Source organism: Leptinotarsa decemlineata, unplaced genomic scaffold (assembly GCF_025532065.1).
Source record: "Leptinotarsa decemlineata unplaced genomic scaffold, Ldec_3_MD MMD2_tig00000199_RagTag_RagTag, whole genome shotgun sequence".
NCBI classification, from domain to species: Eukaryota; Metazoa; Arthropoda; class Insecta; order Coleoptera; family Chrysomelidae; genus Leptinotarsa; species Leptinotarsa decemlineata.
Genome location: NW_027412544.1, coordinates 2,446,365 through 2,470,450, shown reverse-complemented (window position 1 = coordinate 2,470,450; position 24,086 = coordinate 2,446,365). Strand labels below are relative to the sequence as shown.

The 24,086-nt window shown below is 37.0% G+C and overlaps 1 protein-coding gene across 1 annotated transcript in view; it reads left to right on the top strand.

Annotated features, from left to right (window-relative positions):
• Window positions 1-23,809, top strand: part of gukh (NHS actin remodeling regulator GUK-holder) — a 262,039-nt gene extending 238,230 nt beyond the window's left edge. Inside the window, exons 3-6 of the mRNA XM_074172794.1 lie at window positions 673-878; window positions 6,589-6,801; window positions 7,039-9,494; window positions 22,040-23,809. Of these exons, the coding sequence (XP_074028895.1) occupies window positions 673-878; window positions 6,589-6,801; window positions 7,039-9,494; window positions 22,040-23,526 (4,362 nt within the window). The 3' untranslated portion in view covers window positions 23,527-23,809. The remainder of the gene's footprint in view (window positions 1-672; window positions 879-6,588; window positions 6,802-7,038; window positions 9,495-22,039) is intronic.
• The last annotated feature ends 277 nt before the right edge of the window (window positions 23,810-24,086 follow it).

Below are 24,086 nucleotides of genomic sequence, written 5' to 3'. Positions count from 1 at the left end.
TCATTTATTGGAATAATAATTGATAGTAAAGTTTGAACAACTATTTTCAAAATATAATTGTTGCTGATCAGAAATGTTAGATATTTTTTGGAGAGTTGATTTCACAATTTCATCAGATATTTTTATTTGCTTGGAAGAAGATGGACAATTCAATATTTTGTCAGAAATCTCAATTTTGTTATTCAAACTATCTTCTATATATGCTGGAGGTTGTGAAATTATATTGGAAGTATTGATAACATTAAGAATAAAATGTATGGAAAAAACAAGTAATATCTAATTATTTTGAACTTTTTTTTTCAGGCAGGAAAAATTTTTAATACGATTTTACTGAAAACATTGAATAATATTTTCAAGACAACAGTCGTTTAAAAGCGATAACTTATCAGATCAAAACACCACGTCAAGAACTATTGGAAGTATTTATTTTTAATATATCTCAGACGATGTTAATTCACGATTGTAAAAAAATGTATTCTGTGTATGAAATTCGTGTTTTCGAGGCACATTCGAGAGAATTTTTAGCCTCCACCTGCGGTCTCATGTGCCATTACAAAAACACTCAACTTCCACTACATATTTATATTATCTGTTTTGATTATTTCTCAGTTTATACTTGCGGCGCTTGGATTAAAAAAACAGGCATCACAACCCATTTCTATTTTTTTCCAGCCTGCCGCAGTCGAGGAGCTTAGAAGATGGACATCAAACGAGGCTTTGGGTGACATAACCGTCACTCCAGATTGCGCCAATCGCATTGGCCCGAATGTCAGCATAACGGACGGCGATGCCACGGATGGCACGATAGCGTCGGATGACGAAGGCATCGACCATAAACTACCCTCTCCCGAAGAACAACTCCAAGTCGTGGCGCTCAAGTGAGTTTTTCATAATTGAGAACTATTTTTACTCATTGAAGTTTTTGTGACACGCGAGAAACTGTCTTAGCATTACTTATAAACTAACCCGTTACTTTATGAAAATTAATATGAGTATCCATGATGATAATTGTACAATTTTTACAGTGAAATAATTTCAAGACGCGTTTACCTACACGGTAGTTTCATCATTTGAACTGCTGCATCAAACCATTGTAAAATGTGTTTTATATGGCAGTAGGCAATTGCAAAACTTAATTAGATGAATGATTAAGAAAAAAGGTATATTACCTACAGAGCATGGCATACTTAGTTCAAGTAAACGATATAGTGTAACTTACCTTCCAACAGCTCCCTTTTAATGATATAGTTAGGGAGCTAACTAATTTCGTTATTCAATAATCATTTCTGATTATATAAGAATCACAATAAAGAGTTTTGTCACAGCAGCTCACGTTATGGCCGGAAGTATTCAATTTCTTCAGTATGATTTCACTTGTAGGAATCTCATTGCTTTTGTAACAGTCGTATATTGTTTTTTTCAATGATTTTATCAGATGAACATCTAAAGGTTTTGGTAATCCTGTTTCACATCGCGTCTTGCGTTCATAAGGTTTGTTTTTCACTATTTTACTTAGAGTTGAGAAAGGAATTTTGGTCAAATCTGATGTTGCTTGTAATGGTTTGTTTCCTTCGAAATCAAACTTGAGATGTAGATTCTTATATACATTGAAACATACTCTCTGTGTTTCAATATTCAAATGCATCCGAATCTTATTCGCTGTTATCTCTTTTTCGCATTGTTCACCATCGCTATTGAAATCGCTACACTGAAAAAAGTCTGCGTTGTTATCACACTCGTTATTACTATTAGTACTTGTCCAAGGACGCCACATTTTAAGCAGATAACAAAAATTTCAAGTATTAATTATAACTGCACCAATATCGAATTTCAACACTCAAATTGCGATCAGTTCCTGAACTGAACATTGATAACACGACGGCGAGAAGCATCCCCGAATTACCGATTTCTATTCGTCACCGTAACATGTCTACAGTCCACGTGGACTAGCTCGCTGCCGGTTCATTTCTATGTATTGGTTTTTTTGGCCTTTGAGAGCGCATGCAGAAAATGAAGGACAATAATTGAACCTACTGGAACCTCTAGAAATCAAAAAACGCAAACATACAAATGACATTTCAAACGACCAACAAAAAGTTCATCATTGTTAAACTTGTTTTCATACAAAGCCAAAGTAATATTGCATTTTTTTTCAACTACTTGTTTTACCAGACATTCATTCATCTACTCAAGTTTTGTAATTGCCATCTGTACATTAACCGCTTCCTATTTCTTAATTCAAATAAAACAAAGTGCATGTGAGATATCGAAAATTTTTATTCGTTTGAAAAAGCTATCGATGGAATATAACATCTTTAAAATGTCCGCCACGGCTACTATGGGTGGAGTGTTCAATTTTCCATGATTCTGGCGCACCTTTACGTGAGATGACCTTGTGCAGAATATCCATTGTGGCATCAGCTGTGTGGCGCCATCCTGTTGAAACCACATGTCGTTCAGACCAAAAGAAGTTGATAATCATTGACCTATTGTACTCGTCGTTGACGGTGATGGCCTGGCCAACATCGTTCTCAAAGAAATATGGACCGATGACGCCACCAGCCCAAAATCCAAACCACAGTGGCTTTTTTTCGGGGTGCTTTCGACGCTCTTGGATCTCATGTTGATTAGTATCGTCCCAAATTCGAGAATTTTGTTTGTTCACGTACCCATTCATCCAAAAATGAGCCTTATCACTGAAGATGATTATTCGATGAAACTTAGGGTTAGTTGCCAACTGATTCAGAGCCGATTCAGCGAACACACGTTGTTGTTAATGGTCGTTTACTTTTTGTTCCTGGGTCAGTTGAATTTTAAGGGCATTTTAACTACTCGTAGTCCTATCAGCCATCTGACTCTTGATAACAATAGACCGCCCATCTTCGAGGGCAATAAACGCCCAAAAAAGAACGACTGGGACGTCCCAAAAGAGGTTATCACAGCACCGGCAGTTGAATGGTCTATCAAGTCTTTTTAGCCCTCAAATCTCTCGGAGAGGATGGTATATTTCCAGCTCTTCTTCAAAACGGACTGGAAATAATTTTACCTATTCTCACAAAATTGTATAGAGTTAGTCTGGCGTGAAACTATATACCACCCAGTTGGTTGGCAGCAAGGATGGTATATATACCTAAAGTGGGCTGGAGAGACCCACACCCCAAATGGGTACGACCAATCAGCCCTACATCCTTCCTGCTGAAAGGACTTGAGAGGATACTGGACGGACATATCAGGAGGGTAGCATTATATGCATCCCCACTGAATAACTACCAGTATTCTTATCAAACCGGCAAATCGACAGATTCAGCATAAAACAACCTCGTTGACAAAATCTCACAATCCCTTGACAACAAAGAGATTGCGGTTGCTGTATTTCTTGATATTGAAGGAGCATTTGACAGTGCACTACCTAAATCTATAGGATTGTCTCTGGCTAGAAAGGGTATAGAATCGACCATAACTGGCTTGACCTATGCCATGCTAGTAAACAGAACTGCAACTACGACTCTTCAAGGCGAGGCTATCAGGTTCAGGGTCACCAGGGGCTGACCTCAAGGTGGGGTACTATCTCCCCTTCTATGGTCGCTTCTGTTGGATAGTCTGTTGATGCCCTCGACAGAAGAAAAGTTGATCTGCAAGCTTATGCAGATGACCTTGGCATCCTGGCAAGGTCCACGTCGAGAAGGGTAGCTTATAATATCCTCCAAAGCGCGTTGGACGTTGTTTACAGTTGGTGCCTGAGGGACCAGATATCTGTCAACACCAGCAAAACTGTGTTAATCCCCTTCACCAAGAGAAGGAAATTGGACGATCTAACGCCACTTTCCCTCAATGGTGTGATCATTCCATTTGGAACGGAGGTGAAATATCTTGGCATTGTCCTTGATAAAAGATTCACTTGGAACGCTAACTTGGAAAAAGTTTTACACAAAGCCAGACTGTCTCTATGGACATGTCGAAGGATTTGTGGTAAAACTTGGGGTTTAGGTCCCGAACAAATCCATTGGATTTATGTGATGATTGTCAGACCAATGATCACGTATGGTGCAATTGCTTGGTGGCCGAAGGCGTTACAGAAAACGGCCCAAGCGAAGCTCACTGCCTCACAGAGACAGGCTTGTCTGGCTATCAGTGGTGCCATCAGTACCACACCGTCAGCGGCCATGGAGATCCTTCTAGATCTACCTCCTCTCCACATTTTTCTGGAAAAAGAGGCTAGATGGACTGCATACAGACTTGTGCACATTGCCAATTGCACAAATCAATTCAATGCAAAGTGCAACAGACTGTTGGTTGACATTGGAAGTAATAGCATTCTGAAAATGACCTCTGACTTTATGCCTCCAACCGTCAACTACAAACTGCCTTATAAAGTACTATTCCCGAGTACAGAGGACTGAATCCTGCGGGAGAAGGAAATATCAAGAGCAGATAGTTGTTTGTTCATAGATGGATCAAAAACACCTTCCGGTTCTGGTACAGGTGTTTTCAGTCGCAGACCCAGGACAGAGTTATCTACCTGCCTAGGAACGTATGCGACTGTATTTCAAACGGAAATGTACGCTATTAAATTGTGTGCGGAGAGATTGGATGAATCCAACCTCACTCACAAGTCAATAAAAATATTCTCGGACAGTCAAGCGGCGTTGGAAGCTCTTGGCTCCCACCGAGCAACGTCTAAATTGGTAGCAAACTGCCAAAAAAGACTCTCCTCGATAGGAAGACTGAACAGATTGTCTCTGGTCTGGATTCCTGGCCATACTGGCCTGAAAGGCATCGAAGCTGCTGACTCTATTGCAAAGGAGGATGCTGCAAGCAGCACCAGAACCTGTCATTGGCATCGACAGGTCACTGTCATTTGAATCATCACATGCAGATTTGGACTGTCAGAAGACAGTGTGTGTCGCCTCTGTCTGGAAAATGATGAAACTGCAGAGCATATACTTTGTGCCTGGCCCGCTGGGGATCGAATCAGGTTCTTTGAGTTCGGCAGATCCGTACTCTCAAGAAGCTGGGTTTATTTGGCCGAGTGTGAATGGGTGTGAGCCACAATAAACACTTATGGGTTGCGGTGGAGGTTAGAATAGACCCACTCACTTCAGACCTACCTACCTACCTATCAGCCATGTAACAACAGAATCAATCCAACACCAACTGAGAAAATTCTCGCGGGAGAAATGTCTAATCGAAGTTGGATTCGAACTCACTACCTTTGGATCGTGAGTCGGGCGCACAATCTTGGCACTTATTCACCGCCTTTTTGCATTGATATCATTGATAAAAAATGAACTGTATCCTAACGTTTCGCCAGCACGAGTGGCTGGCTTCTTCAGAGGTTTATTCATCTTGATGGTTCACCGGTGAATAATACAGTTCCAAACCACGACGGCCTTCGAACCCGAATGAAGATCGTAACAATGAAAATCTCGGCCGCAAAAGCCTAAATCAATTTAAATACATGAGTTTATCAAATTCGTTTGTCGTCTATCTCGTGATTCGTCAAATAAATAAAATCTAGTTAATATAACACCTTTTAGGGTTTCTAATTCTCCACAATTATTTAGAAAGTCGATAACTTTCTGGAAAAGGAAGACCGAAACCGAATACATCAATAACAACGCGAAAAACTCATAGGAAACGAGATATTTGCAAAAAATGTGCAAAAATGATTTTTGTGACCTTTGACCCTAAATTTTAATGGTCGGGTAGGTTTTGAGACAACTTTTAGGATGTCATAATAAAAGTTTCAACAAGTTTATAAGCTGGTTATCTCAAAGTCTAAGGTGCATTTTCTAAGATAACTAGACAAATTACTAGTCATACAACGATTCTCAAAAATATTCAAAAAATGCATTCAACAGGCTGTTCGACTATTGTTGCCCTAATCATCTGACATTCATCGAATTCGTAGTTATTTTTTCTTATTTTTTTAATTTTGAATGTAACTCAATTCAAAAACTGTGATTATACGTGTTATGCGTTCATGAGAAAGATTAATTATTTGTAAAATTGTTTAGTTTCGCATTGTACCAAAATATTCACCATTATAAATACAAGTCAATGAAACTGTCAAACGTATTTTTGAGTAATGTTTCTTAGTGTGCGTCTGTCAATAAATTGTGTTTCAAAAAGGCATCAAACAGTTGATATTAGTAGATCGATATAAAGCTGAGTTTCTCTAATGAAAATACAATATATTTGACAGTAAAACAATTCGAAAACTGTCAAGTCACTTTGCAAAAAAATGAGACGACAGCCTGGGAAAATAAACAATGCTAAGAATTTATTGAGTAACATATTTCATTAATTTAATGTGCTTCTAAAGAAAAAGTTAAAATTTTACCTGGACATCATATTTTTTTGAAATCATAGTTGATTCAGTAGTATTTATCGTTATATCAAATGAATGTTCCTTTAACAGCGATTGTATACCTTCTGTAGTTCCTCAGGTGATCTTAATGTGGCCAATCAAGCAAACCACAAGCCTTTTTGTAAAATCAAAACATCTGACAATCTTCAGTTATTTCAGATTTCATATTGAATGTTGCCCTCTACTAGGCAAGCACTAAACTACTTTTATTGTTACAGATTCCCAGCAGAGATCGTCGCTGTAGATATATCGGGAAGAAACTTCGATCGGATGTCAATACAGCGGCGCTCGCTCATGCAAGGAGAGGTAGTGAACCGAACGACAGATGGCGACACACGTAGAAGGACTAGAAGCAGGAAGCCGCGTAACAGGAGGAGAAATACGCTCGCGGGTACAGATCAAAAAGAAATTCGCGACGCTTTAACCGCAGGGTGAGTGATAAGTTTGTTTTTAATTACACGTACTAATTAGTCTGATTGAGTGTTGGCTATGGAAATATTTCTAAAAAACTATTAAAAAACGAAATTATTTGTGAAAATAACAGAGCATGTTTGTTTGGCTTCTGATAAATTAAAATTTGTAAATATTTCCGGTCATATTAGCATTTTGTACACTCACATAACATGAACACTTGCATCCAGCAAACACTAATAGCAGTTCCTCAACAGGGAGGAGCCTTCCTCACCGACATATAACCATGAGACTGAATCTACAACTACTGGTGCTGTAAGTAGGAGCAAAAGCAGTGATATCTTGCGCTCAGCAAGCAAGAGAGAATCGCCAGAAATCAAAAAGTCTCATTTCAACACACTCAAACAATGGGGCAAGAGCAGATACGACAAGTTGATGAACAAAAGCTCTGAATCCAAGGCGGAAGCAAGAATCAAAGACGATATCGACGACTTCAACGTACACGAAACAGTGACCATGAAGAGGAAACGAGACATGGATAAGGAGAGGAAAACACACGAACGTAATGCGTCCATATCGTCTTCGGAAAAATCAAGCATTCACATGCAAACTCCTAACCCTCTCTCGTCAGTTATGAACATGGCGGTCAAATTGCGAGACAGCTCAGTGCAGAGGCGTCTCAGAAGAACTGGTGGAAATAAAGACGAACCGCATTCTTCCAGTGGTAACTGGAGCGCCAGCTCCGAGAGTGGAAGAGCCTCCATAGGCTCGGAAATCACCACAACCACTCAACCCAAGTCGACAACCTCCGCAGCAACTTCGAGCAACTCGCTAAACCATCAATCAAGCTCGGTCAACAGTAGGAGAAGATTCAATAGCACGTCCACATCCAGCAGCGTTACTAGCGAAGGCACTCTGACTCCTGATATAATTCACGACTTACACGAAGATGGCGAGACGAGTTCGGTATATTCTTGTGATACGGAGGGATATTACACCTCTTTCCACTTGGACAGTGGTTTGAAAACTCTTAAGGAGGAAGACACTCCGCCTACACCATTACATTCCACGTCAGCTTTCTCAAACTCAGGGTCTACTGTGCTGTCGGCTGAAAATGAGTACGAGCTGTTCGGCAAAGGGTCTACTTCAACCACAACCAGCTCGGCCGGTACTGTATGCACCACTTTGCGTGCCTCGGACAGCAACAAATCACTAGTAATCGGTCCTGTAGTTCCAGAAAGAAAAAGTTCCTTAACCAAGTCGTCCAACCGATCACCGGAAAGTTCACTAGAAAGAGACTTCAGCGATAAAACCGGCACTGTGAAGCGCAGTCCTGCGACCAATATGAAGCCAGTGGTTGTAGCTCTCGTACACAAGCAGTCCAACGACGGAGACGTTTCGCCAGACAGTGGACACAATACCTCTAGTTCCCCCATAGAGTCGATAAGTAGTCCCAACGGCGTTCGAACCAGTTCCGACTTCGATTTTTCTGAATCTTCTGACATGGAAGGCCCAGAAAGAATTGAAAGGATCCGAATAAAAACCACGATAAACTCCAGCAGAATACCGTCGATGTGCGTCATCACACCTCCTCACAGCGACGACGAAAGTGAGCACAGCAGCAACTCCTCGCACAAAAACTATCAGAAACAAATGGAGGAGAAGAACAACTTCAATCAAAGAAAGGGTGAACAAAACGAGAATGAGAAAGATGTTAAAAAGAAATGTGATGAGTCTGGTGATATACATCGCATCATAAGCACAACGGTAAATGGTTCCAATAAGTTTTCCTTGATTACGGTGGATCCTCAGTCTGGGTACGCTACCCTCGAGAGGATAGATCAACCCGACGGAGGAAGCAAAACGAAAAGTGCTTTGGACAATGTTATTTCTAGTTCCAACAACATCCGAGCACCCAGTCCGAGCGGCGGCACTGTGACCGTCAAGGAAGAAGCTAATTTGAATAAATCCCCTTCGCAGCCTATCATTAAAGCTTCTCTTCTCCCTATGAACATGTTCGGGCGACTCAAAACGAATATTGTGAATTTCGCTCACAAACGTGATCGAAGTAAGTCCCCAGGCATGAACAAGGATCAAAGAAAAATTGATGACATTCTCTTTGACGCGGGAGAGTATGTTACTATCGCTGACGTGAGAAACAATAACGAGAAGATAGCTTTGTCTTCTGAAGAGTCAAACTATGCCAACGATATCGTTAACAAGAATTTGACAAACGTGTTGTCTGGTAAGATACGCGACACAGAATACGTGAGTCTTGATGAACTTCCCTGTAACGAAAACAACAACATCACCTACACAAACCTGGACTCTGTAGAAAGCAAGAAGCAAGGCGCCAGGGTAATGCTAGACGCTGAAGGTAAAGTTGTTTACAGTTCGGATAGTTTGAGGAGAAGGAAAGGCGCGCATACCACGTTCGCACCTGGAAAGAACGTAAAACCGACGACCAGTCCCAGTCATAGCCCGCTGCCAAATCAGAGGACTATAAAGTCGGTGAGGCCAGTTTCCAATACCCAGAGTCAGATGGTAGCAGCAGTACCCACTGTCGAGTTCAATCGTCCGGTTTCTCCAAAATTAGAGACTATTCCGATGCCTCTGATTACACCATCGAAACCAAATTCTCCTAGGATTTTCTCCCGGGAAGCCAACTATTATACACGAGAAGCTGGATCCGATTCGCCTGCTCACGAAAAAGGTAAGGACCAAAACCCCAACACCTTCACCCATCGCCCACATACCAAATACCCAAACACAACTAATAAAAAAGTCAAGGACCGAAAAATCAAACGCAGCGACAGCTACCGCATCGCGAACTCGCCAATCACATTGGCTCTTCTGAATAAAAGAATTCAAAAGCTCGCTATTGAAGATCGCATCGAAAAAGAGATCGCGAACGAGCTTTGGCGCGAAAGGATAAATTACCCTCCCAGCGTCTCTCCCGTTGTTTCGCCTAAGCTCTGTGAACGGCAGTGTCACGTTTACAGTCAGGCGCACGCGCAAAAAATGCTGCTCGCTTCTCCCACCCGCGTCATCATTCCTAGAGATAGTACGGAAAATAGAGTTAGGGTGCTATCCGCGTCGGTTACAGATACGGAAATTTGGTAATGCTGGGGGAAGTTTTCAGTGGCGTATGAAACTGTCCAAGGGATAGGGCGGTATAGTTCCATTGGTTGGTGCTTTTCGCAGGATTCAATTGTTTTATACGTGTACAAAAAAAAGTTGATCACAAGACGTCATTGGGTTTGATATATTCAGAAAAAATAATAATTATGTTATCATTTGTATAAGAATATGCCAACAACAGTGAATTAATTATGTTGAATCTTTCACAGTATCTTGTTTATCCTCATTTTTAAGCAGATCGTCTAATTGTGATTAACAAATTATTTCAAGAGAGAAACCTTCACATTCCTCACCAATATCTAAAGGTCTTCAAGCATCAATATCATCTAGCCGCTAAGTATGTACCTGAGAGATAAAATCTGTAAATATAATTCACCTAAAAAAACAGCTATCTATAGATTAGGAAGCAAAAATTCATGTGGATGTTCTTTTCAAATATCTAATCGGTGTTCTGACTATGGCAAGCTGATAAACTTTAAAACTATTTATGCGTTTGGCAACATGCACGAATGAATCCCTAATTGGCGGAATAATTATATATGGCTTTTCAGCTATTGTTCCTCTAATTCTTTTTGTGAAAATATCATAAGATCCACCTAGTTTTTGTACTACGAAAGTGATACCAAATATATTTGTCAGAACAAGTATACTTCTTGTGAACTTGTCAGTTTTTTTTCTTGGCCCACATAACTAACTTTATTAGTGAGGTTATACTGACATATTACAGTCAGAAAATAAAGTAAATTCTTGGTGGATGTTTCGTGGTTGCCGTGGTAGTGGACGGACTTGCCGATAACGTTCGTCCACAAAGAACGTACGCTGATGCCATGTGCTATTACGGGGCTTCTATATATGTTGTGATTGTCTAAGTGTAAAGTCATTAATATGTAAAAGTTTATGTGGAAGTTTAGTCAAAAATGTGAAATGGGGGACCTTCATTCACGCCGGTACCCAGGTCGGGGTGGTGTGAATTCAAAAACCCGAAGGTCTCCCGATCAGTAGGCGACCCAATAAATACATATGGGGAAAATCAAAAGGCCTCCTGAGCAGGAGGCGATAATAAAAAAGCTATATTGTTTTCATCATAAAATGTTCCACATAAAAGGGGTGGCAGCATTACTTCGAGCAAGACCGCTGGGCCTCCCGACGTAGCTCCTGTCATCTTTGATAGGAGCAGCCTGGACAAATGCGCTCGAGTGGGAAGCAACTTTCAATAAATTTAGAAAGAGAGAGAGAAAAATTCTCGGTGAAGCAGAGTAAATATTAACAAATTTGGGAGAATAGCCTTTCGGAAAGAATCTTTCGAATAAAATAGGTGGAGACTTAGGTACTTCTACTTAAATTTTGAATCATTTTTCTTGACATTTCTTGTTTATATAATAGAAATCTAAATTCACTGCTTTAAAAAAATGTTTTTTAATTTTTCCAAAAATATATTCAAAATATTGCCATCAATCAATTCAATCTCACATGAAGAATATGAATATGGAGAATTGAATATTTCGAAACTTTCTTGCTTTCCAGTTTTGCTCCAAATGATAATGTCATATTAACCTGATCCTTATGTTAATGATTTCTGTATATAAAAAAACAAATAGTGAACCAACTTCTGAATGTGATCATTTGAATTAAAAATAACAGTGAAATGTCTATTTGAGATGTTGTTGATACCACAGTAAAGATCAAATTCATCAACGAAAAATTCATTCAATATCAAAACTTGCTTTTATATTGAACGTTTTCAACTCCTAACTGTTTTTATCAAAAGAGGTCTATAGGGCGAACATTTATCAGAGTCATAAAAAATAGGCAATGTGTTGAGTTCTGTCTATATGGAAAAACCAACATTGTCACTTACATTACGCATTTTTTTTCTTTCAGTTCTGATTCGAAAACTACGAAAAAGTCATTTAAGAAATATAAGCAAGATGATAGTGTCTTAAGAATCAAAGCATATTTCCAAATTATCAGATACCCTTTTTATCTCAATACGACCCTTCCCAAGACAGGCCTACGCCACTGTAACAAAAACAAATCGTGTTCCTCTCGGCCGCGAATCAATGAAACATTCACCCTTACCCTATCTCGTACCGAATTTTTTCGACATCATTTCTTCAGTAGCTTCTGGATGATGTTAGTTGGTAGTGGGCTCATTCTTTCCATCCTATTGTCCCACAGCTTTGGTGATTGGCCATATTCACAGATTAACAGCTTGGTGGAAGAGCAGCTACCGATAACTTGATGAATATGGCCGATTCTTATGATTGTATGAAGTTTTTGTGAGCTTGTTCGGTTCACAACGAAAAGTGTAGTGAGTTTTCTGTTTTATATTTTAGATAATCTGGAATGTTTTGTGATAGTTCAGTCGTTCAGTCAGTGTTTTGTTTGGTGTAAGGCACGTTTGTTTTTTTGTTTTTCAGTACTTGTAGATTTCCAATGTAGATAATAGATGAAAAATAAGAATGGTAACTATTCTGTGGCTAGTTTCAAATTCCTAAATATATTCAAATCAGTTTCTTACACCCCGTTTAGGGTTATAGGATTTGAAAATAATGAGTATTTCGTTTTTTCTCCACTGGATCTATGAAAATATAATTTAATGAATTCGTAGTAGGAGAAAAATAAAAAAATCCTTAGTAACATATCCTCGCAAAGTGATGAATCGTGGGCGTCTTTTATTTTTGCTTTATATCACAAGAGTATTGTTAGTTCAGTGTAGCCAATATTTGATCAAATTAATTAAAATCTTTGAAGCTACAGCAAAGTTTTGCAAAATAAGCAGTTCAACTTCTGCTGAATCTGAAATATTTGAAGGTATCAGTTCTAAAGCAAGAAATGAAGGATTTAATAATTTTTTGTGCGAAAACTACTCTTTTAAAAAATCGTTTTGCTATTTTTTTCAAATAATTGTATAACGCATCGTTGAGACAAAATGTTCTGCCTTTGAAGATGAAAAATAATCAGAAATATTTGTTTCCTGCATTTCTGGATATTCCAGTGTACAATTCATAAAAAACTTTGAATAACTTCATTGAAAATAAGGGTAGGAGATCGTTTTTGTACCTATGGAACTTCCTTAAAATTTAGGGCTTAAATAAACTAGTATTTTTTGATTTGTTGAAGACTGACTACATGTTTCTCATTTCAGTTTATTTTTTTGTAAACCTAATTCTGTTATTGAGTCAAGATTGTTTTGCATATCTTGAACAAGTGAAGCGAACAAGCTCCTTATAGGTTGGCCACACTGTTTACTTAATTTAGGCTCGTTATATTTTTTAGGTTTTGATAATTGTCTTCCTTTAGTGGTAACTTAATGAGTGAATTTTGTGATATTTCTTGTATAAGACTGAAATCATTTTCATATTCAAACATCTATTTCAAAAATCGCCAACATAGTTCCTAGGTGTTTGTATGTTGAATGTTGCATAATAAACTTCATGTGATTGTTTTCAAAAGTTTTCATTCATTTTTATCAGTTTGCACTCCCATTCATCCGCACACGCTTGAGAGCCTTGTTTTCCGGAAAGTTTGGATGAATTTTGCATGAACTTTGTTATGCCTGTTGTAAATAATATTCTAGCACTATGTGTTTTTCTTGTGCAGTAAACTTCATTTTTTGTATATAGATTTAGTATGCATGCTATATTTTATGATTTTTTCGCAAATGCTATATGAAAACGATTGTAATAAATAATAATAAACAATATTTAACTTTTCATTCTTCTTTTTGTGCTAATTATACTAAAGTCTGTCGTTCATCTCTAACACCGGGGATATAAATAACTTCTTATCAAATGACACATACATTGGTTTTATGACAATTATACATTATTAAGTTCACCACGGTCAGTATGAATCAGCCAAGCGTCCGGTTGGGGCATTTTGTTTCGTAAGGTGCGTGAATTTAGTGGGTGAAATATAGTCTATACTCGATATCAAGCTAAATATTTATAGTAAAGGTTCTGATGCCGGCAGGTGAGATATTCAAATTAATATTATTTATCCAGTGAAATCTCAAAAATCCAAAGTGACTTTTGTTTGAGTAACTAATCGTACCCAGTGAATAATTTGGCGGCGGCGCCAAAATATTGATATTAACGTTATCTAATCCACAGTTATCTAACATTGTTTACATTTATGAAGTATATATATATATATATATATATATATATATATATATATATATATATATATATATATATATTCAGTCGTCTATAATAAAAAGGCTGTGTGTAGAATCGTCTGATGAGAATTTAAAAAAAAATGTTGATAAATGCATACCGGCATGCAATGGACATAACCTCAAATTGCGGTTATTCTCTATTTGATATTTTACTTTTCATTGATCGCTAGGTTTGAACTGAAAATTGGACATAAAACAGGTAGATACTCGTTTTTTACAACTCAATTGTAGACTCCTTCACCATTTTCGGGATTACCTACCTAATAAGAAAATCGATAACAAATTGATGTTCTGTGTTCCGTTTCTGTTTGTTTACGTTGACGATGTTTGTTAGCTATTACATAATCAGGAAAAGGAACCAGTACTCAGTGTTTTCAGTAGTATAAATGTTATTCTTGTGTTTTCTGGAGAAAGTAATGCCATTTCATACCTATATATATTTAATACGTGCTCACAACATACAGCACACTTCAGACTGTTCACAAAACACAGCGCAAAGCAAAAATATACAACACACATACACACGGACAACACATGAAAAACACAAAAGCGCAAGAAACACAAAATAGCAAAAAATCGCATAAACGCAAAACAAAAACACAGAAGAACTAATACAACTTACAAAAAAAAATACGCAAAAATGCAAATACGCACAAAAACACAGAACACAACACACACTCAACATAATAAAAACCAAAAAACATGAGAAACGCAAACTATCTCAGTAAAAATTTTAATTTATAATTAAAAACCAACAGTTTTATGTACTCCAAAAGACAGAAAATCACTCATTATTGACATTGATGCCGAATGTCGAATAATTTTCAAAGACAGTGAGGTATTTGAAGAATAAAACAACATGAGTATGATTAGAAAAGGAAGGCTTTGGCTTTCTACGTCTCCAAATTCATGAAATAAAGTGAGAATCCTTTATAAAGATGTGTAGATCATACAAAGAAGTAAGTTTCAGACACAAACTGGAAGAAAAATTCCTCTACTTTCTTCTTTCAACTACTTTCATATAAACATTGAATTAAACATAAAAAATACTTTCGAAACGGATACTTTTATGTGAACATTGAATTATACAAAAAACACTTCCTCCTTTTCAGTTTGTACTCCAGATATTCTTTTTGGAATTGAATCAGATATCCTTCACAGGATTGGTACACAATGTCGTATAGGAAAGCGGCAAAATGTCACTTGCATGGAACACTGTCATCCTCAATGGCGGACATCGATGTTTCGAAATAAGACACTTGTCTTATTTCCTCCTCAGCACTAATCTGGATAACATTACAAAACTTGCCAGTATTTTACTGTGATATTAGGTGTGATTGTCCTGTAGTCCAAGTCAAATTTGATGTTGTTAATCGAATATAAACGTCGTATTTTTTATATGTATTCACTTTTGATAAAGATTTTTCACGAAAAATCTCCTTTTTTGTATACGACATACTCAGGTATATAGTTTTGTATGAGTACAAATGAAAAACAGCATTCTTAAAAGTGTGTCTGGCCTAACAGATAGTGACAAGTGTCGCCGGAACGTTAGCAATGAAATTTTAGAAAACGAGTGCATATTTTATATCCAATTTTCAGTAAATATCTTTCAATCATATATCATGTATATCTAGAAAAAAAACAATTTTACTTGATATTGTGAACAAAATGTAAATTTTAAGTAAAACATAGTGTGGCCGAATACTAAATTCGAATAGAATATTGCCTTCTGTCGGTCATAGTTCCTATATAATTAATTTTCAAAGTGAATGAAGGTTTTTGTAGGCCATGACGAATCAGCAAAACATTTCTTCAATTGATTATGAAATGAAAATAAACGAGGGAAACTGTCTTTCAAGAACCTGTCTGAGTTAGGTTAGCATGTATATCTCTCTCTGTAGAGGAGCGACAGAACACTCAAATCATGTCAGTGATAAACGAGGCTCTCAAAGGCGGTCCGTTTAAAAGCCAAGCATCTACATCAACCTTAGAACGAATTTTGGTCACTGTCTTGATTCAAACCTTGACTCAAATCTTGATTCGACATCGACAGCCGAACGAGAAATCACTTTCTGTCTTTTTTACAGCTTTCACTGCAAAGCAACTAGTCGAAAGCGGCGTCCAAAAGAAACATTGAAAGCTGCAGAGAAAGACAGAAGTTTAGCAAAAGACCACCTCTGAGAGCCTTGTTGATCACTGATATTTCAGACAATTTAAATTTTTTGTCGGTCCAGTAGATGACAGGGATGTCCATGCTTACTAAATTCTGTTTTTGTTTTTGAGCTCATCGAGTCGAAATTCTTGGTCAGACACGGTCTTTTCAGATCTTTCATGGTCATATTTATATGGCAAAGGTATAATATGGCAGTAATATCTTTCTCATATATTTTTTTATATTCGACTTTATCGGAGCAGAAGCAAGGTCATTGGGATAAAATTTGAAAAAAGTATAGCACATCTAAATTCTGGACCAGTTAGACCTGTCAGATAGTTATTTTAGGAATTTCAAGGTCAATAAAGAAACACTCCGCTAATGACTTTTTGAACAAATAAAACAAAAAAAAAATTATTCATTTTCGACCAGGAAAAAGTAACGTGCCATATTAAATTTCAACCCCAAGTATACTTATATTATTTTAATGTTGCAATCCAGTCGGGATTAATTATCTCGATAAGGAAAAAGATCCTTAAAATTATCGAAGAATTTTAATGTGGGTGCCTGAAAACAGGTATCATTCAGTTCATCTCGACTAACTTCACGCACCTTTCGTACGCTTTACTGAGATCCACGGAGGTAGCAGAGCAACCCGACACCTCACATTGAGGTGAATGTCTAAAGATGGATGTGCTCCGTTTCATACAAGCTGCAATATGTATTTCGCTTGTTAGGCACGTACAATGCCCATTTACCACCTGCACATCGAGCATGGGATAGCACCTTTTTAGTAAGATTTTTGCCATTCTCTGATTGAATTTCCGCACACACAGCACGTACCTGTAGAGCGTTTTTTCTGCGCATGCACCAGATTTCGAAGGTGAGGTATGATTTTTTTAAGTTTTACATCAATTTGTCCGAGAACAAACATTTATCAGTGTATCTGTCGCTGTTATCAGTTTTATGTAAGACTTCCCGGTAGTTACTCGCTATTCTCGCGGAATTGAATTGATACCCTTTGTGTTTTGTTGAATCTGATAACAGCGGCGTATAGAAATATAGTGAATATAAATGGAACAGGTAATACCGTTTTTGACGAATGATTTTTCTCAGACACTTGCATGGTTTTTGAGTGTCGATTTATCTGCATGTGTGTTGATATATTTCCTATGTGTAAAGTGTAAATTACAAATTGATATTTTGGCACTATTTCTGTATAAAAATACTAAAAAGTATGATTTCAATATAAATGATGAGTACTTTTTCTTATCGAGGTTCACTAAATTCTATTGGAAATAATAGATAAAACTAGAACCTATACAGTGTGTAAAAGCCGAATGGAATAAACTCATTATTTTGGTTACGGTACATATTTTAACAAAATCTCGAAAAACGTCAAATTTAAATTATAATTTGACATACTTCAACGGAAAAATGCTACACCTACCTTTAACCCCCGTCGAATGACAGGAACAACTCCCAATTTTTTAACGGGAATTATGATGGGCTTGTGATATATCGTTTGAAAGGTCTCTTCATTCTCTATTCAAAAATGTTATCGCTTTCAAGTTTATTGCAACAATTAAGATAAAATAAATCAAAAGTTCATTAACTTCAAGTCTGACGAATGGTTAGATTAACGGAAATGCATAAAATAACAGTTTTACAAATGATTGGTTACGGAGATAAAACACGAACACAACAGGAAGTAGCTTGCCTATTTCATGAGAAATTTCCTAATTTACCCCCCATATCTAAAGGAACAATAAGCAAAATAGAGAAGCAGTTTCGCGAGCTTGGTCATGTGGGGCAGATAAAAAAAGCAGCTGCCAATGCAATAAGTGATGAACTCAAATTAGATGTGATGCTTGAATGTTATGATGCTTGAATTCAATGTTAGCCATACATCGAAAGTAAACATATTAAAATAAAATGCATCCCTATAAAATGATACCGCTCATGGAAGGCGATTTTGATAGAAGAACTTATTTTTGTAAGCAAATGATGGACATGTTGGATAACAATATCATCCAACTAAAAGACGTTATGTTTTCTGATGAGTATACTTTGTCTCTTAACGGTCATGCTATTCGGCAAAATTACCGCTACTGGTCAACGGGAAATCCTCACTGAATGAGAGAAGAACTCATGTAATAACCTCAAAAGGTCAATGTTTGGGCAGGGATTGTAGGAAACCATATCATTGGTCCCTTTTTCACTGAGGGCAACTTGAATAGCGATAATTATTTGGCACCACTTCAAAATGATGTCATTCCAAGTTTAGCACATTTATATCCTGATCCACGAAACCCTCAAGTTCCAGTGAATACCATATAGTTTCAGCAGGATGGAGCATCACCACATTACCAAGTTAATGTCTGGCAATATCTCGATACAACATTTCTCAATCGGTGGATAGGGAGGCGAGGACCGATTGAATGGCCAGCGCGATCACCTGATCTTTCATCATTAGATTTCTTTTTATGGGAATATGTAAAGAGCAATGTGTAGAAAACCAAACCTTCAGATTTGAATGACTTAAAAGAACGAATAATGCTTGCGATTAGGTCGGTTGCTCCTGATATGTTGAATAATGTTAGAGATTAGGATGTTGCCAAGACGTTCGCGGTGAACATCTTGAACATCTACTTCGTTAATATCCATAGTTCTTTTTTGTATTCTACATTTCATTACGTTTTGCATTACATTTTAGTTTTTGTGTGTATTTTATCGAATTTCGGTAACAACATGATTTAAATTTATTATATCTTAATTGTTTCAATGAACTTAAAAGCGATAACATTTTTGTATAGAGAATGAAGAAACCTTTCAAATGATATATCACAAACCTATACTTCCTATTTAAAAAATTGGAGATTGTACCTGTCATTCGAAAGGGGTTACAAGTAGGAGTGGAATTTTTACGTTGAAGTCAAATTATAATTTACATTTGACGTGTTTTGGAATTTTTTTATATATGTACAGTAACCGAAAAAATGAATTTATTCCATTTGGCTTTTACACACTGTATATCACTTTGCCAATCAAGTTGGCTTCATCAGTAGATGATTATAACTGATTTCAATTCAAATGTGTTGCCGATGTTTCTATGGCAGAGGCTCGGAGTTCCATTGCCAGAACAAGTTTGGAACCTATGAATCGAGAAATATATCTAGTACAAAAATGTAGGTCAAAAGAAACGAAAAAAAAAACAAAAAAGATTACTAGATATAAAAATGAAATCAATTATGGAGAGGTGAAATGAAATGAATTTTCAATACAGTTCAAAAAATCAAATTTGATCTGGAAGATTAAGTGGAATGTTCAACATTCAAATTCTTCAACAGAAATTAGTCCCAGAATACACAGGGTGTTTCCCAACTACGAAACTTCGTGCATACTGCAGAGAAAGACAGAAAGCAATTTCTCATTCGGCTGTCGATGTCGAATCAAGGTTTGAGTTTTCTATCCTTCCTTCTATGCTCACTTAATAAACTCCAAGTTTCTATAATTCTATCAATATTTCATATAATCTAGAACATTACAGTACTATCTACAACTGAAGTCACCTATGAGTCACATATATAATAATTTTTGGTTGCCACTTTTTCAATTTACGAGACTACCCAACTCCATACATTCAAACAATTCGGATTATATTATTCACACACGTAAAAATATTAAATTATATACAGGTTACATCAAAGTCTTGGAAAGGTCAAATATTTCCATGTTGTACGCAAAGCGATATTTTTTCAAAATCGTTGTGTTTACAGTAATGTTTTACTCTAAATTGGCAGAATAATAAATTCTTGTGTTTTACCGTACCGGTGCTATGGTTTTTTTGGTTCTTCTAAAGACCGGTCATTCAGTTTTTTATAATGAAACAGTTTGTACTTAAATGTTATTTTTAAATGTACTTTTTATGATGTAATCAAGAATATTATGTATTTAAAAGTACAAAGAATCTCAGTGAGAAATAATGACCAAGAGTACAGAAAAATTGGCAATGGGTTACAACCTTTTGATTTTTTACAAAAGATAGGAAAAACTTTTTTTGGAATACTTCACGATATAATTTTTCTACTCTGAAGTTGATACCTTGAAAACATGGCAATGGAAAGCGAGTATGGGAAGTGTAAGAGCTGGTGTCGTAATGAAAATGATGCTTCGTTCATTTTCGAATTATAAACTCCTATAACCATCCAAATATCCCGAATGCGAAATCAACCGGACCATCTACCTGCTGCCCATGGAAAGGGACGAGCGAGGAGGAGACAGTCTCGCACCATTCAAAAGCATCCTTACTGTTCAAAACCACCCACAACCAAAGATTAAATGTTATACTGGCGCCCAACGTGGGGCTCAAACTCACGACCCTGAAATTAAGAGTCCCATGCTCTGCCAACTGAGCTAGCCGAAGAGCATAAGCCCCTCGTAGGACTACGTACGAGGGGCAGACCTCGAGAGAATCAACCTTCAAAATATTCATCGTGTACCTTTCCAAGTGGTGAGCAGAACACGAGGGGGGAACTATAACGATCCAAATATCCCGAATGCGGAATCAACCCGACCTTCTACCTGCTGCCCATGGAAAGGGACGAGCGAGTCACCGCGGTCACCGAACGCGTATCAATTAATATTTTAACCTTGTCTGTCACAAATAAAATATTTTCGCACCATTCAGAATCATCCTTACTGTTCAAAACCACCCACAACCAAAGATTAAATGTTATATTCGATATTTTAGGTAATCCAAACAAAGCAATTTAAGACAGCATGGCTCTATTCCTATAGATTCACCGATTATGAATGTTGTTCTCCAAAATTTTGTTGGAATAATACAGAATAATTCGTTATTAATGATGATCATGAAGTTAAATTACCGTTCAGGTAATCAAGGCGACTAGTCTATAAATATAGAGATTCGTGTAGTATTTAAAACGTGCTGTAGTGATCTAGAATTTTCAGTTATAGTGTAGACAAAACTTTTTTGTTAGATAGGAAATTTACAAAACTTTTTGTGCCTCATTTCCTCCATCACAAAATAATAATTAGGAAACTTACAAACAACATACAAAACATTTGGTGGGCATCTGCAATATTAACTATCAGTGCAATGAATGACCTTCAAAATTTAAAAACATCTATATTTTTGAACTCGTATCGAGATCAGTTCGTTATTATAATTACTAAAGATTATTTCATATTGCATAGTTATATGTAGTGATGCAATATTAACACTACATCATTCTATAAGAGAACAAAAATTCAGTTTGTATGTACTATTCGGTTATCAATAAGTATATAGTTCAAGTTAATAGTGAAATCCTAACGAATATTCACGTTAATAATTTGATTGAAAATATATTTCTGGAGGAAAAAATTAATTAAATACATTGTCTTCAATCTGAAGGATTTTCAAGGCAATCAGTTGCAAATAAAAGAAACTTCCTCACTTTCACCACAAATTCTCTAGGGTGATTAGACTCAACTGAACCATTAGGTAAGGACTAGACTCGACATGAAAACATCCAAAATAATAACTATCGGTATTTCACTTACTTGAATTGTAAATTTGTATTTTTCATTAATATCTGGCTTTTCAAAAATTCTAATTGAAACTCGTTGAGAATCATCCTGTTTTGTACTTTCATCATCTGGGCTGAATAATTTTAGAAAATTCTAGATTATTCAATAAGCTACAGAAATAAAAATTATTATCCCAGTATTTGAACTGAAATTTTATCTCATGCCTCCATGTTTTTTTTTTCAGAACGAGTGCAAACACCAGCAACGCATCAAATAATAACAAATATTACACCTGGCAATCCAGATTACCAGAAAGCTAACCCGAAAGGAATGTACAATTACGGCGATCAAATCCTAGAAATGGACACCAACAGGTATCTATCGAATCAATACTATCTTCAACGTGGTAGCCCGACGTACTCCACACTCCCACTGAAGAAAACCCAGTTTTTCACCGATGAAATAAAAACTGAAAGATCCATCACACCCGACATCACAAGAGGCCTAGAGAGGAATCACACGAACAGTTTTGGTCGAACGGAAAATATTCAAGACGCATCAACGAGGAATTTTTACAAACCTGCAAAGATGGGCATTCCAGTTCAAATGCCAGATATCAACAGACTCACTTTCCAGAACGTGCCTTCAATCGATACATTGAACGAAAATCGGAACTATGTACCCATCCGACCATATGAAGAGGGAGATTCCCTAAGAATTTCTCCAATAGACCCCAGACACTCCGGTGGTTTCCAGTCTTCAACGCCTTCAGCTAAGAATAAAGAACTGAGGGCAGCTTCAAACTTGGAAAGTAAGTTACTATCTCCCAAAAAGTCAACAATGTCAAATGAAGAACTGTATGCTGTCATTCACAAGAGCAAGAAAAAAATGAACATAGATACAGACGACACACCTAGGTCTTCGCCGGTGACAGTGCAAAGCGAACCTGCTTCCAGACCAACGGTAAAACCTCCCGAATCTGGATATCTGGGAGACAAATCCAAATCCAGGTTGAGCTGGTCTCCTAGTAAGGGAGAGTATGTGGATTTCAACCAAGACATAGACAAACTGTCACCTCCAAACGAGTCCAGATCTAGGCAAAGCTGGGCGTGCAGTGACAGAAAACCAAAGATCAAACAAACTTCTACAATTGATTTCAAAAGACTGCTTCTTCAAAAATCCAGCATCGGTTCTCCGAAGAAACTATCGGCTGTTGAGCAGCTCAAGTTGTCCAAGCAGCAAGTACAACATCCTCAGCCAAAGACTCAACCGGAAATGAACATTTTGGACTTGAGTGGTTCGCCGAGGAGCTTGGTGAATAGGAGGTTTATGAACAATCAACCTTCCTCCCCGAACCGGGAGCCTAAACCTGCAGCTAAAATACTGTCACCGAGATCTCAGTGGCGGTTCGCCAGTCCGAGGAGTGACGTTCTCTCTTCTACAATACTGGAAGATTGTAGAGAAGACGAGAGCCCTAACAGTTCTGGGGAAAGGAAGGCCTCACCTAAGTATGGTAACAAAAATAATAGTACAAATGATAAAAATGAAACTTCGTCGCCTAAAGGAATGCCAAGAAATAACTCTGAAACTAAGTCTTATACCTCTGCAACGCAGAGACTTCATGCTCAAAGAGCTCAATTTTTCAATCCTGTGGCACAGACAAGTAGTCACTTGAGAGGACAAGAAGCTAAGGATAAGTCTAATCCGCCTACTCTAGAAACAGCGTTTTAGTTTTAAGGTTTTGATTTTTATTTATTTTTGTAAATAAACCTGAACGAAAAGTTTTGGTTTTTCCTATTTATTTTCTGGTTTTACTGGCTAGTCGACAAACCATTAGTTTTTTTACATTTTATAACTGAAATATTATATTCATACAAGTTTTTCGAATGTACAAACATTGCTGTAAATACATTTTGGTGATGCTTCCAAAAAAATTGTTTAGTAAAGTTGCCTTAAATTATTGTAAATCTTAATATATTGATTTTTGTAAATAAATGTTTTGATTTGGCTAATACACTATGTGTTATTTTTTTTATATCCTGGATTAGATATTTGAGATATAATTTCCAAATAATGATTTCACTCTAGATACGAGTTATTGATTCAATGTAGGTATGTTGAAAATGAAGACCTAAAGAGTAAATCGGATCATATAATCATTTTTGAAGAGCAAGAGTGGTAAAATTAGCTTCAAATAAAGGTGGATTTGTCATATTTTTGAAAAACGTTTTTATTCATCTTGGGATTGATACTAAATAAACTAAATCTGATATCTATTCAGCTTCATTAAT